The sequence below is a fragment of the Erithacus rubecula genome (genome assembly GCF_903797595.1).
Source record: "Erithacus rubecula genome assembly, chromosome: 3".
Classification (NCBI taxonomy): domain Eukaryota; kingdom Metazoa; phylum Chordata; class Aves; order Passeriformes; family Muscicapidae; genus Erithacus; species Erithacus rubecula.
In genome coordinates, this window is record NC_136689.1 from 137,830,697 (window position 1) to 137,845,358 (window position 14,662).

The following is a 14,662-nucleotide window of genomic DNA, read 5'->3' on the forward strand; positions in this document are numbered from 1 at the left end:
GGGCATCTTGGATGCCTTTTGCCACCTGAAGGATCTATTGATTCCAGGAATTTATTATCCCAATGTTGCCATGATCCCGTGATTGTGTTATCCCAGTAGCTCATGACTCAATGATTCCGTCATCCCATGATTCCATGATCCCAAAATTCCGTAATTCCAGGATTCCCAAAGGCCGAACCTCAAGATCTTGGAGATCTTCTGCAATCTTAGTGACCCCATGATTCCAGGTTTTCATTATTCCAATACTCCCATGATTCCATGATCCCAGTTCTTGGTTCCATATTTCCCAAAGTTTCGTTTCCTTGATCCCACTATCCCAATAGTCCTGGACTCCATGATTCCATGGTCCTTGATTCCAGGATTCCCAAAGCTTGCATATGGTGGTCCTGAAACCTTTTCCAAGTTTAATGGCTCCATAATTCCATGACTCCCTAATCCAAATATCCCATGATCCCATAATTCCATAACTCTGTGATTCTAAGACCCCATAACTCCACAATTCCCTGGCTCCATGATCCCATAATCCCAGGATTCTTAAAGATTGAATTTGGAGATTTTGCCCAACTTCAGTGATTCTGTTATTCCATGATTCCATCAACCCATAATTCCAAAATCTGTGGATTTATAGGAGTCAAACTCACTGAGTCTTGGAGACCATTCCCAACCTCACCCATTCCAGCATTGGATAGGTTCATGATCCCATCATTCCATGATTCTCAAACCTTGAACTGCATGGTCTTGGAGATTTTGCCCAAGTTCAGTGATTGTATTATTCTGTGATTCCAAGATACCTTCATTCCAAAATCCCAGGATTTTCAGGGGACAAACTCAATGATCTTGGAGTTCCTTCTCAACGTCACCCATCCCACAATCCAACGATTCCACAGATGCAATCCCAGCTCTCATTCCCCGCATTTTCCCCAGGAATCCTTACATTCCCAGCCCCCACTGACCCTCCCATGGGCTTCATTTCTCCCTTTTCCCTTCCACCAGCGACCTCCAGACTCCGTTGGAAAGCTTGGAATTGGGCTACTGCTCCCTCATTCCCGCTGACTTCACCTTCCTCTCCAAAAGCATCCACACTCCAGCCCTTAAAATGTTGGATCTGAGTGGCCACAACATCTCCCAAGGCCTCCTGGAGCCGCTCCAGCTTCTCCTGGAGGAAACCTCGGCCTCGCTACTGCAGCTGGATCTCACTCATTGCGACATGGCCGATTCCCACCTGGCCGTGCTGCTCCCGACGCTCCTGCGCTGCTCCCGCCTGCGCTTCCTGCGACTCTTTGGCAATCCCCTGTCCACGGCTGCGATCAAGGATCTGCTCCAGAAAACCTTGGAACTGCCAGATCTCCACCTGGTTGTGCATCCATACCCCATGGATTGCTACAAGCCAGTCCTACTAGACTCCGTTTGGAATTTTGTACTGGATGAGGAACTTTTGGCGGCGACCACCGCGGAGATTTCCCAGCTGCTGGCGAATTCTGGGAGAACCGACCTCGTCTTCACTTACCATTTCTTTGGCTAAAGAGACATGGACTACTTCTTGTGATTTGCGAAAATTGTGGAGGTGGGAAAAGTTTGGAACATTCATTGCAAAAATGTGCTGCTGCCTCCTTCCAGAAATCCAGGTGTTTTCCACCTCATCCTGGTTATTTTCTGCCTCATTCCAGAGGCTATTTCCTTTCATTTCAATGCTTTTCTATTGACAGTTGAGATGGGGACTACTGATTTGTGATCAGAATCCGAATTTTACTGTGAGCTACGTATGCTCATATACCATTTTCAGGAAAGCCAGTCATTTTTTACTACGTTTGTTGGGTTAAACTTCACACAATTAAACTTTACATTTCTACTTAGTTAAATCCTCTTTCCTGTTGCCAGTCTTGATCCAATCTTCTTTTAATCTTCCAAGTTCTGTTTGCTCTCACCAAAGCATCTTGGTTATTAAACTGCATTTGCTAATTAAACCAACAGTGCTATCAGTCTCAGTCACTGCACTGCCTGCTTTTCTTAGTTTTCCACCTCATCCCCATGTGTTTCTGCCCCATCCTGAGATTTTTCCCTGGTTTTGTAGCTTTTCTGCCACATTTTGAGCTTTTTCCTCACTATACCAATACTCTTATCCCAATATTTTCCCCCTCATCCCAGTATTTTGCTGCCCCATCCCAGGATTTTTTCCCCATATTTCATAATTTTTCACCTCATCCTGGTATTTCTCTGCTTCATCCGTGCTGGATTGAGGGAAAGTTGGGAAAGAGTGAACTGTGGGAGTAAAAAGTTGGATTTGGGGTCTTGTTATCCTGCTCTGATCCTGCTGGAAAGAAACTCATCCTATCCCACATTTTGAGTCTGTCATGCCCAGATGGGATTTGCTGGGGGATTTTTCCTGATCCTTATCCCAATCCATGAATCCTCCATAATTTTCTTCATTTCCACCTTACTTTGGAGTTTTTCCACCTAATCCTGGTAGCTGTCCACCTCATTCTGGGGTCTTTTCACTTTTTACTGCTGCTTTTCCATCTCACTTTGGTAGGTTTGGCATCCTGGTGTTTTTCCACCTGTTCAATTTTTTTTTTGTCCTCGTCTCAGTGTTTTTCCACCTCATTTTTCTGTTTTCTGCCTCATCTCAGGAGTTTCCCCTGATCCCATTTGTCTTCCCCTCATTCTGTTTTTTCCCCCCTTTCATTTTGGTTGTTTCCACCTCATTTTGGGTTTTTTTCCCCTTTTCCCAATATCTTCCTTCTCATCCTGGTGTTTTTCCACCTCATTGTCGTATTTTGGGCCTTATTCAGTTACTTTTCCACCTTTTTTTGTTTTGTTATTTTCCCGCTCATCCCGATGTTTTCCTGCCATGTCCTGGTGCTTTTCTGCCTCACTTTCATGGGTTTTTTTCCTCATGTCAATGGCTTTCCCTTCATCCTGGTATTTTTCCCCTTCACTTTGGTCTTTTACCACCTCAACCCGGTTGTTTTCAACTCAATTTTAGTATTTAGGGCCTTATTCTACTGTTTTTTTGCCTCATCTTTGGTGCTTTTCCACCTCATTTCTCTTTTTTCATCCTAATTTTGATGGTTTTCAGCTCACTTTGGTGTTTTCCCCTCATTTTCTTGTTTTCCTGCTTTATCCCAATATTTTCCCAGCTAATTTTGTTGATTTTTTCCACCTCATTTAACATTTTTCCCTCTCATCCTGGAACTTTTTCCCCTCATCCCACTATTTTTCCACCATGTCCTAGATGTTTTCGTACCTCATCCTAATATTTTCCTGCTAGTTTTCCAACTTTTTCCCTCATCCTGCTGCTTCTCCTGGTGCCTGTGGGGCCCTGAGGGCATAGAGGGGAAAATGGTGGGAAACAGTGGTGGGGAGGGGCATCTATAGGGGATCTATGAGGACACACAGCACCAGGAGCCACTATAGGGGATTTTTATGGGGTCATTGAAGCTCTGGAGGGCTCTGAGAATCTATAGGGAACCTCTGAGGGCTTCTACAGAGCGGTCTGGGAGGTTCTATAGGGTCTGGAGATCTATAGGTGCCCCTATAGCAGCGAGTCCCTCCCCCAGCCCCTCTCCTTCCACTTCTCCTTCCCCCAGAATCTTTTCACCACGGCACCACCCGAGGTGTGCAAACATTCTGGTCCCCCATTGCTCCACATTCTAGATCCCCTATAATTCCCCTCAGCATCAGTTTCCTGCTGTTTTCCCCTCTAGGCACTCAGGGCCCCATAGGCGCCAGAAGAAGCAGTGAGATGTAGGGAAAAAGCTGGAAAAACAGCAGGAAAATATCAGGATGAGGCAGAAAAACATCTGGGATTGGGTAAAAAAAACAGAGGGATGAGGGAAAAGGTACCAGGATGAGGGGAAAAAATGTTTAATGAGTGGGAAATGACAAAATGAGGCGGGAAAATATCAGGGTGGGAGAAAAACATCAAAATGAAGGCGGGAAACGCCACAATTAAGAGAAAACACCAAAATTATGGGAAAAACATCAATGTCAGCTGGAATACCAAAATGAGGATGAAAAGAGAGAAATTAGGTGGAAAACCACCAAAAATGAGGCAAACCCCCAACAGACTAAGTCCCCAAATACCAAAATTAGTTGGAAAACCACTGGGATGACGTTGTAAAATACCAAAATCGGGGAAAACACCAGGATGAGGGGAAAACCACTGAAATGAGGTAAAACCCCATCAAAATGAAGCAGGAAAGCACCAGGATTTTGCAGAAAAACACTGGGATGGGGCAAAAAAATAAGAAAATGTGGTGATGGAGAATCACAAGGATAAGGGGAAAAATACCAAAATTATGCAATAATCTGATGGGATAATGCCCAAAATTCCAGAATGAGGCAGAAAAACACCAAGATGAGGAGGAAAATACCAAAATGGAAAAAGGAAGAAAAACAACAGAATAAGGCCCAAAATACCAAAATGAGCTGGAAAAGCACCAGGATGACAAGGGAAATATGACTAATTCAAAAAAATTGCCAAAATGAGGTATAAAACCACTGGAATGAGGAGAAAAACACCAGAATGAGAGGGAAAATAATGGGATGAGTGGAAAACAACAAAATGAGGTGGAAATGAAAGAAGTAATGGAGGATTCGTGAATTGGGATAAGGGTTGGGAAAGATCCCTCAGCAAATCCCATCCGGGTACGACAGACTCAGGATCTGCGATAGGATGAGTTTATTTCCAGTGGGATCAGAGCAGGATAACAAGACTCCAAATCCAACTTTTCTCTCCCAAATTCCCTCTTTCTTGGCTTTCCCTCAGTCCCTCTAGCAGCACTGGGAGCTGGGGCCATCCCAGGGGAGTTTTCCATGGATTTCTCAGTGAATCCATTCCAATGTAAGTATAACGCAAATCCATCCCACGTCAAGAGTTTTCCATGGATTACTCCAATGCTTCATTCCCATGGAAGACAATTCCATATGGACTTTTCCAAGGTGTCAATACTTCAGGAAGATCCTGCTCCAAAGGTTTCTTCTTTGTGGGATTCCTGCCAGGATGCTGCTCCTTTTTCCATGGATCCACAGGTCCCTCCCAAGATGCAGCTTCAGGATGAGCGTCCCTTTGGATGCAGCATGGAATTTTGGGAATTTCCACTTCAGCACCTTGGAATCATCTCTGGAGTCATTCCTTTCCCAAATTCCTGGTCTGGAATTCCAGCTGTGCTATGACTGGCTGCTTCTGACTTCATTCTTATTCCAGAGGTGTCACCGCTGTTCCCGAAGAGATTGACCTGACACGGGAGAAGCTTCGGCAGCTTTGCGTAGAATCCAGCCCTGGAGCCTCCTGGAATTTGGCCATGCAAAGCCAATCCTGATAAAAAAAACATTGGGATGAGTTGGAAAAATCATGAAATAGGATAGAAAAATGTGGCAGTGAATATTGCAGCTTTTCCAAAAGATGCAATATGAAATCTAGCCAGCCTGTTAAGCAGGCAGGTACCTGGGTGGAAATCCCAGCTCATCTATTAGATACTAAGTGCAGATGTGTCATTGGTCGAGAAAGTGAATGACAGAAATTGTAACCAACCACCTGTGTGTGCCTGGGAAAGATGAAACACTCTATTTAAGTGTGCTCACAAAGGAATAAAGAGCTTAAGTCTTGTAACAATGAACTAGGAGTGTTGTGTTGTAGTGTCTCAAGAACCGGTGAAACAACAACAGAATCATCAGAAACAACTGTAACAACTGGTGACCGCTGACAAGATTCGATTTTAGCCAAAACCTGCAAAAAGCAGTGAGAGACAAAATCTCTCCAGCAAGATGGGAATGGAACTACTAGCTATGAGCTAAGGAGAAATGCCCAGAAAAAGAGAGGTGGGAATTTATGGCCAAAAGCGCCAGGGAAAAGATGTCCAAAAGAGACAGGAAGAAAACTGTCGTGAAGAAAAGAGACAAGAAGAAAATTTTAGTCGAGAGCTGGGGAAAACATGGGAGGATACATCTCCACAGAAAAACATCCAATCATCCAGGTATGGACCAAATTTTTACAAGGCTGGGGGATACATCATGAAGAAGTCTCGCTTTTTGGTTTAATCATTACCAAAAGGCGAAGGGATAGAACTGACTAAAGAAACTGCATTTAATATAAATAATTATACTAAAATTGGATAACAAATATCAAATACTGCTTTCAAAATGATAAAAATGCAAGTAAAGCTTTAAAACCTTGGAAAATGATCTTAAAGTTGCTAAAAGAGATAAAAGCCGATTTATGTAGCAGCAGCATGGAAGAAAATGTACTTACTCCATGTGGAGAGACCCGTCTGACTGGCAAACCATTAGTAGCTGGCTCAGATTTCCTAATCCATCCCAAAGCACTGTGCGGTGGGCCCAAGGAAAAATCCCAAGCTGGTGTCAACCTAGTGGCAGGATAAGAGAAAGCCCAGGAAAAACCCCAAGATGGTGGTGACCTCGTGGCCACCAGTGGGTAAAGAGAAACCCAGCCTCCCTCCTGGAGCCTGGCTCTGGCCCAGTCCAGCCCTGGTGGGGTGTGCCTCCTGCTCTGACCACACCCTGGTGGGAGGTACCCCCTACTTCGACCCAGCTTTGGTGAGTGGTTTCCCAGATCACGGTTCAGCCTCAGTGGAGCGGGGTCCTGACCCCAGTCCAGCCTTTGGAGGGCGCGTGTTCACCCCAAATCACCCCGCGAACAAGTGCCCGGAGAGGGAAACTGATGATGACACACCTAGAAGCCCACTGGAACCAGGAAGCAAAACCACCAAAGCTCGAACTGCTGGAATTCCCAAAACCCACCTGCAGTCATGGCTGGGATCTTCCAGCTTCCACCAGAGCTGTTCCACCACACCCTGGATGATGGCCTCAACACAGAGCCTGCAGTTATGAGCCCTGAGCAGCTTCTGGTGCCCCACGAACCGCTTGAAATTGAGCAACGGGAAAGGTCAAGCAGCCACCAAATCCTGCAGGACCCAGGGTCTTCTATCCAGGAATGCTGCTTGGAAAAGGACAGGATAGAGATCAGCAGGAAGGGCAGGAAGAGGGCGCTGGGCAATGATGTGGTGGGTGCAGAGAAAAACAAGGGAATCCATGGATTCTGGGGTTCTGTGGGAATTAGGTAAAATTGGAGGGACCCCTGAGACAGAGAAACGGAGAATTAAGAATCAAGCATCAAGAAATGATTTGACTAAAAAGGGGCTGTCAGAACTGTGTGTTTACTGTAATTTACAGTGCTGACAAGAACAGAAGCACAGCAAGGCTACAAGGTGAGGTCAAGAGCTGGAGTGCACAGACAGGATGCAAGGAAAAAGGCACCACAGGATAAGGGAGTCCTCAGACCCCTGAAACCAGGAAAACTGGTATCAAAGTCCAGATGAAGACCAAAGGATGAAAAAGAGAGCATGCACAAGGAGGAAAGTGAAAAGTTCATCTGAGAGGAAGATTATTTACTTCATCCCAAAGACCCTTAGATAAACACCAGACAAACCAGAAACAAAGAATTCGTAGACACAAATGCTGGGAGCTAATTTTAATATGAAGCAGAGACAGGCAATGAAGGTGTATTAGGTGTATTGTGTAGTCCCAGTCTGAGGAGAATAAAAGGAGATGCGCAGGTCGCCAAAGGTGTGCATGGTTTTGGAGGAGATATCCCCCATGCACCTCAAAAATGAATAAATACATACTTACTCGTATAAGTTATTTTGTGGGTTATAGAGAGTTTTTCCGTGCTTCACCTTCAGGATGAGGAACCACCAGGGGAGAATTCCCGGGAAACTCCGAATTCAGGGATATCCTGAAGAAAAGGGAAGCAGTGGGAGAAGGTGGGGGGGATGTTGTGAGGGTACCCCCAGTGCTGCTCCCTAAAAAGGGTGTCCTGGAGTACCCCCACCACTCCACGGCCACCCCGAAATACCCTAAAAATCCCAATCCCCTCTGGGAATCGCGAAATTCTCAAAGGGATCTCCAAAACCGGCCCCGCCGCCCACCCCAGCATGGCGCCTCCCACTCACCGCCCGTCCGCAGCCCCAACTCGCCCCCGGCCTGTACGGAAGCTGCACTTCCGTGTTTGCTCTCGTAACAACCGATCACTGAGCGAGGCCCACCCTGAAGGCGGATTCCTTTCTCCTAATGGGCTACTTGACGTGTCTATCTTTGATTTATTTAACTCTTACTGTTTTCTTAGCGGCGTAGGCGGGCGCTTTGATATCCCGACTTTCCATTGGCTCCTATCCCTGTCAATCACTGAGCTCTGCTTTTCCATTGGCTGGCGTCCTCCGAGGGCGGGAGGTTGGCACTGAGGCGGCTCTGGGGTTCCCGCCGAGCCTCCGTCCTTGTGGATTCTTATCTCAACCTTGATCGCCATCCCGATCCCGATCCCGGTTCCCGCGGCCATGGAGCGGCAGCAGGAGCTGAAGGTGCTGCTGAAGCGCTGGGAAGCGGAATTCCTGCGGGAACGGCGGCGGAAACCCAGCCAGGTGCTCCTGAGGGGATTTGTGAGAAGGGAATTCCTTAAAGGGCAATCCCTGGAATTGCGGGGAGTTGGTTTGGGGGTCCCCGGGGTGGTTTTAGGGTGCCTGAGGTGTCTCAAGGGTAATTTAGGGGGTCCCTGGAATGGGGAGATTTGGTTTACGGAGGTCCTGAGGCTTTTTGGAGTGGTTTTGGGCGTCCTTCAGGCGGTATTGGGTTGCTGGGCAGTTTTTGGGTTGGTTTACGTCGTTCCCTGAAATGAAGGAGTTTTGTTTAGGGGGTTCCTGAGGGTTTTATGGTTTCCTTGGGCTGGTTTTGGGGTGCTGGAGGGGGGGGGTCGTTAGGGTGGTTTTGGGTATCCTGGAATGGGGGGAGTTGTTTTAGGGGTGTCCGTGGTTTTTTGGGGTGTTTTTGGTCTCGTTTTCTGGTCTTTGAGCTGGGTTTGGGACTTGCAATGGGGCAGGTTTGGTTTGAAAGGTTTCTGAGCATTCTCGGGTATCCCTGGAATGGGAAGGGACATTTCTGGGGTTCCCTGACGTGTTTGAGGAGGTGTGAGAGAGCCTTTGGGGTTCTTAGGGGATCCCTGGTATGAGTGGGATTAGTTTAGGAGGGTCCTGGGGTTTTTTTGAGGTGTCCTTGGGGTGGTTGATGGGGACCCTGAGGTGGTTTTTGGATACCAGATGTGTCTTTGGTGATCCCTGCAATGAAGAGGATTGGTTTAGGAGAGTACTGGGTGTTTTTGGGGTGTCCTTGAGAAAGGTTCTTGGGGTTCCTGGAGTGTTTTTGGGAGTCTGTGGAATGGGGCAGGTTTGGTTTAAGGGGTTGTGGGGTTTTTTTGATGTGTCTCTGGAATGGGAGAGGGGAATATTTGGGGGTCCCTAGGGTGTATGAGCAGGACTGAGAGAATGCTGGAGGGTTTTTAGGGGTCCCTGAAATAAGGAGGATGGGTTTAGGGGGCTCCTGGGGCTTTTTGGGGTGTCCTTCACAGGGACTTTTGGGTGCTGAGGATGTCTTTGTGGTGGTTTTGGCATATAAAGGGGTCTTTGGGTTGGTTTTGGGGGTCCCTGGAATGGGGCAGATTTGTTTTAGGGGGATCCTGGTGCTTTTTGGGGTGTCCCACAGTGACCCAGAGCAGGCAGGCAGGGCTGCAGGTTTGCACACTAGTGAGGTTTGCTGTGTGCTGTTTGCTGGGTTTCTGTTGGCTCCTTCATTTTGGGCTTATCTGTTAGGAATGGGTTTTACACCAAGCAAAACTGGGTGTAACCAAATGGAACCAGGAGAAAAGGATGAGTCTGTGCAGAGCCATTCCTGCCCGCAGTGTTTGAGCTGATCAGTGGTTCCAGGGCTCTGTGGTGTGAACAGCTGAACGATCTCCTTTCACTGCTGCCTGTGGGAAATGGATTTGTAGAGAGTTCTCAGGGCCTGACAGAAGGTTTCAAATTTCTCTCAAAAATTCAAGGTGGCCCATGTAGCATCACACAGCTCACTGTGACAGCACCTGTTGTTCAAAAATCCATCAAGAGAAAACATAGAGAAAAAAGGTGGCCCATCCTTATAAAGAAAAGTGGAATAGCAATTTCAAACCCTGGGGCCCTGCAAAACAAGTTACATCAGCTTTATGTCTGCATCAAGTTGCCCCAGGCAAGGCATTGAAACAATTCTACCAAGTGGGGAGTTGGCTGAGTAAGGAAGTCAATGGTACTTCCATTGCAATTAGTGACAGGATGACAGATGTCAGTGCTGTCAGACATGAAATCTCACAGAACAGAGCCACCATCGATTTTCTTTTACTGGCACATGGGCTTGTGAGGATTTAGAAAGATTGTGTTGTATAAACTTGTCTGACCATTCAGTGTCCATCCACAACCACCATCAGAAACGGAGAGATTGAACAAATCCAATTAAAACAAACGATGGAAACACCCCCCGAGCTGTGCCACAGCCCTGTTTGACTGCTCCGGGTCCACCCCAAAAAGTCCCAGGACCCCCCTAAAACAAACCTGCTGTAAGAGCCTGATGGAGAGATGGAGACTTGAGATGGCTCTTAAGATGCTGTGTATGGCCCAGACGAGGTCACAGCCGTTGGGGCTCGTGGGTGGGGCTGGAGCTGCTGCCTGTGCACAAGCCGTGTGTGCTGAAGCCCCGTTCCATTCATGTTACAAAGCATCGCATCTCTTTCTCTGCTGTGCATCCTATTGCAGAACAACCAATCAGCAGCTCACATGATACCTTTTATATTTACATAGAACTTATCAAAGCTGTCAAAATTACCATATTATGTTAGTCATTAGGTAATCATTTGAGTTAGTAGTTACATGTTAAAGTTTGAGATTTGTTTTGCAGTGGAAATTTCTTCTAGCTTTGGTAAAAAAACCTCTTTTTGTCTGCTTATGCTTTTTTGCTTGGTAGAAAACATGCCTTATTTGAAGAAGACCTTTTGTTTGAAGGCCACTTAGTCTGTGGACTTTAGTAATAAAACTCTTTTCTAACTCAACTAAATCTTGGTTCTCTCAGCTGTTTCAGCAAGAACTGGCCCAAAAAGCAACTTTTCTAAATCAAAACTTGCTTTAATTTCTATAGAACCTTCTTTCATCCATTCCTAGCACGGCCCCATTCCAGGGATCCCCAAAACAATTCCAAGGATACCCCAAAAAAAAACCAGGACCCCCCCTGAATTCCCCTCCTACTCCAGTACTCTAAAACCACCTCAAGGACCCCCCAGTTATCTACATGACATTCCAAAAAGTCCCAGGACCCTCATAAAATAAATTTGCCCCATTGCAGAGACTTCCTAAATCAACCCAAAGACTCCTCCCAACCCCAAAACCACCCCAAATACCCCGTCAACCATCTCAAGGAAACCCTAAAAAGCTGAACCACCCCTCTAAACCAATTCCCCTCATGCCAGGGATCCCCAAAGCACCGCAAAGACTCCAAAATATCTAGAAGCTCACTAAACTAAATCCCGCCATTCCGGAACCCCCCCTAAACTACCCTAAGGATGCCCCGCCAGATCTCCAGAACCACCGCGGGGACCCCCAAACCAGCTCCCCCCTCCAGCTCCAGGGATTCCCCTCAGGGATTTCCCCCCTCTTTAATTCCCGTTGCGGCCCCTCAGGAGCACCTGCCTGGGTTTCCGCCGCCGTTCCCGCAGGAATTCCCCTTCCCAGCGCTTCAGCAGCACCTTCAGCTTCTGCTGCCGCTCCATGGCCGGGAGATCAGTGACGGGGATCGGGAACAGGGATCGACATGGAGGGAGGCTCGGCTGGGAACCCGGAGCCGCCTCAGAGCGAACCTCCCGCTCCCGCCCAGCGCCAGCCAATTAGAAAGCAGAGATTAATGATTGACAGCGAATGAAAAAGCCAATGAAAATGTAGTCTCACAAAAAGTCCTCCTCCGTGGCATTTCAGCCAATGAGAATTTAATCATCATTGACAGACAAGTGTGGGAGCCTATTAAGCGTTCAAAGTACGATTCGTGGGTGGGTCTCGCACGCTGGCAGGTTGCAGCAACGCGCAGACACGGAAGTGAAGCTTCCGTACGGGCTGGGGGCGAGTTAGGGCTGAACGCGGGCGATGAGGGGGGGGGGGCACGTTGGGGGGGCCGACAAAGCCGGTTTTGGGGAGTCCTGAGGGGAACTTTAGGATAATTTTGGGATCCCTGGGGTAATTTCGAGACTCCCGGAGGGGCTTGGGATCTTTGAGGGTTTTTGGAGTGGCCCTGGTCGAGTGGACGTACTCCGGAGGTCTCTTTTTTAGGGAGCAGCGCTGGGGTTGCCCTCACAACACCGCCCCCACCTTCTCCCACAGCTTCCCTTTCCTTCGGGATATTCTTGGATTCGGAGTTTCCCTGGAATTCTCCCTGGTGGTTCCACATCCTGAGGTGAAGCGCGGAAAAGCTCTCTATAACCCACAGAATAAATTATAAGAGTAGGTATGTGTTTATTCAATGTTGAGGTGCATGGGGGATAGCTCCTCCAAAACCATGCACACCTTTGGTGACCTGCATCTTTCCTATTATTCTCTACAAACTGGGATTACACAATACACCTAATACACATTCGTTGCCTGTCTCCACTTCATAATAAAGTTCACTTCATGCCTCTTTGCAGCTGCACATTGTTCCTTTCTGATTTGCCTAGTGTTCCTCGGAGGGTCTTTGGGAAAAAGTCTTCCTCTCAGATGAACTTTTCATTTTGCCTCCTTGCTCGTGCTCTCTTTTTCGTCCTTTGGTCTTCATCAGGACTTTGATTCCAGTTTTCCTGGTTTCAGGGGTCTGAGGACTCCCTTATTCTGTGGTGCCTTTTTCCTTGCATCCTGTCTGTGCACTCCAGCTCTTGACCTCACCTTGTAGCCTTGCTGTGCTTCTGTTCTTGTCAGCACTGTAAATGACAGTAAACACACAGTTCTGACAGCCCGTTTTTAGTCAAATCATTTCTTGATGCTTGATTCTTAATTCTCAATTTCTCTGTCTCAGGGGTCCTCCCAATTTTACCTAATTCCCACAGCCCTCCAGAATCCATGGATTCTCTCCTTCTCCTCTGCGCCCGCCGCGTCGTCGCCCAGCACCCTCTTCCCACCCTTCCTGCCCATCTCTATCCTGTCCTTTTCCAAGCGGCATTCCTGGATGGAAGACCCCTGGCCCTGCAGGATTTGGTGGCCACTTGGCCATTCCCGGAGCTCCACTTCAAGCGGCTCGTGGGGCACCTGGAGCGATGGTCCGACGATCCCTTCAGTGACTGCATCAACGCCGTCATCCATGCCATGGTAGTGAAGCTCCGGCGGGAGCTGGAAGAGCCCGATCACCAATCCAGGTGGGTTTGGGGATTCCACCATGGCCACAACCTCCGATATCTCCAGGTACTTTGATGGTTTCAATTTTTTTCCAGCAGGTGCCAGCTGCTTGTGCTAGACATGACAGGAGTTCCGGATGATCCAGACGAGTCGTGCTTCTGTTCCAGCACCAAGGCTTTGGCCACAGCTTGTGTGGAGCTGTCCAAGCACCAGCAGGAATTCCAGAGACACAGACCCGAGCAGCACAATGGATGCTCTGGAGCCGCCACGGCCGCACTGCAGCCCCCAGGAGTGGACGTGCTCATCGACTTTCATGTTGACAAAAACTCCTACGAGATCCTGTACGACGCACTCCAGACCAGAGCCGCTGGCCCTCTGCGCCTCAAGGGCCGCGAATTCCATTCGCAGTATATGTCAGCATCCAGCATCGTGACTATGTTGGAATCTCTAGATCCATCCTGTCTGCGGAGAGTGGATCTGTTCTGCAACTTTTTTGGATACCCTGAGCTCTTGGAGATCCTGCCACACCTCTCGCGCTTCCCGGAGCTGCGCAGCCTCAAGCTGCAGGACATCGGCATGTACGCGCGGAACCTGACTCCAGAATCGGCCAACGGAATCCAAGACGTGGGCAGGCAATTGGGAATGCTGTCCAGCCTCCGGGAGCTCAATCTGACAGGCACCCTGCTCCCTGGGAATCTGAGCCACATCCTCTGGTGAGTTCTCCACAGAGTGGGGCTTTCTCAGGCTCCAGGGGGATTCCCATTGTTTGGGCACAGGGATTTTGGGGGTCTTTTCCAAGCTGAGAGATCTTGTGGTTCCAAGATTTCATTATTCTGATGTTGACATGATTCCGTTATCCCAATAGTTCCAGACCCCATTGTCCCAAAATTCTATGATGACAGAATTCTGTGATTCCAGGATTCTGAAACGCTGAACTTCAGACCTTAGTGATCTCATGATTCCAGGATTTTGTTATGCCAATATTCCCATGATCCCAATAGTTCATGACTCAACCTTTCCATTATCCTGTAAACTCATGATCTCAAAATTCCATGTTTCCAGCATTATCGAAGTTTGGGTTCAATGGCTCTTGAGGATCTTTTCCAGACAGAAGGATCAATTGATTCAGGAATTCATTATCCCAATGTTCCCATCAGCCTGTGATTCCGTTATCGCAATAGCTCCTGAAGCAATGATTCCATCATTCCATAATTCCATGATCCCAAAATGCCACAATTCCAAAGTTCCCAAAGGCTGAACTTCAGGATCTTGGAGATCTTCTCCAATCTTAGTGACCCCATGATTCCAGGATTTCATTACCCCAAGAGTCATGTGATTCCATGATCCAAATCCTTAATTCCAGAATACCCCAAATTTGAGCTCGATGGTCCCTGAGATCTTTCCCAACCTTAGTGATCCCTGGTGTTCATGATCACATTATG

General features: G+C 47.7%; 1 protein-coding gene across 10 annotated transcripts in view; it reads left to right on the forward strand.

Annotated features, from left to right (window-relative positions):
• The window catches only part of LOC306800227 (leucine-rich repeat-containing protein 14-like), a 28,360-nt gene that overhangs the window by 2,065 nt on the left and 11,633 nt on the right, over positions 1 to 14,662 (forward strand). For 2 of the 10 annotated variants that reach the window (XM_079302172.1, XM_079302167.1), the window contains exons 2-4: positions 12,237 to 12,360; positions 12,904 to 13,240; positions 13,316 to 13,933. The exons of 2 other annotated variants lie outside the window; for them this stretch is intronic. In XM_079302172.1, coding sequence (XP_079158298.1) covers positions 12,948 to 13,240; positions 13,316 to 13,933 — 911 coding nt within the window. In that variant the 5' untranslated portion in view covers positions 12,237 to 12,360; positions 12,904 to 12,947. Of the gene's footprint in view, positions 1 to 993; positions 1,990 to 12,236; positions 12,361 to 12,903; positions 13,241 to 13,315; positions 13,934 to 14,662 lie in introns of those variants that run through there. 6 more of the 10 variants (XM_079302170.1, XM_079302168.1, XM_079302165.1 and 3 more) reach the window with 6 other exon arrangements.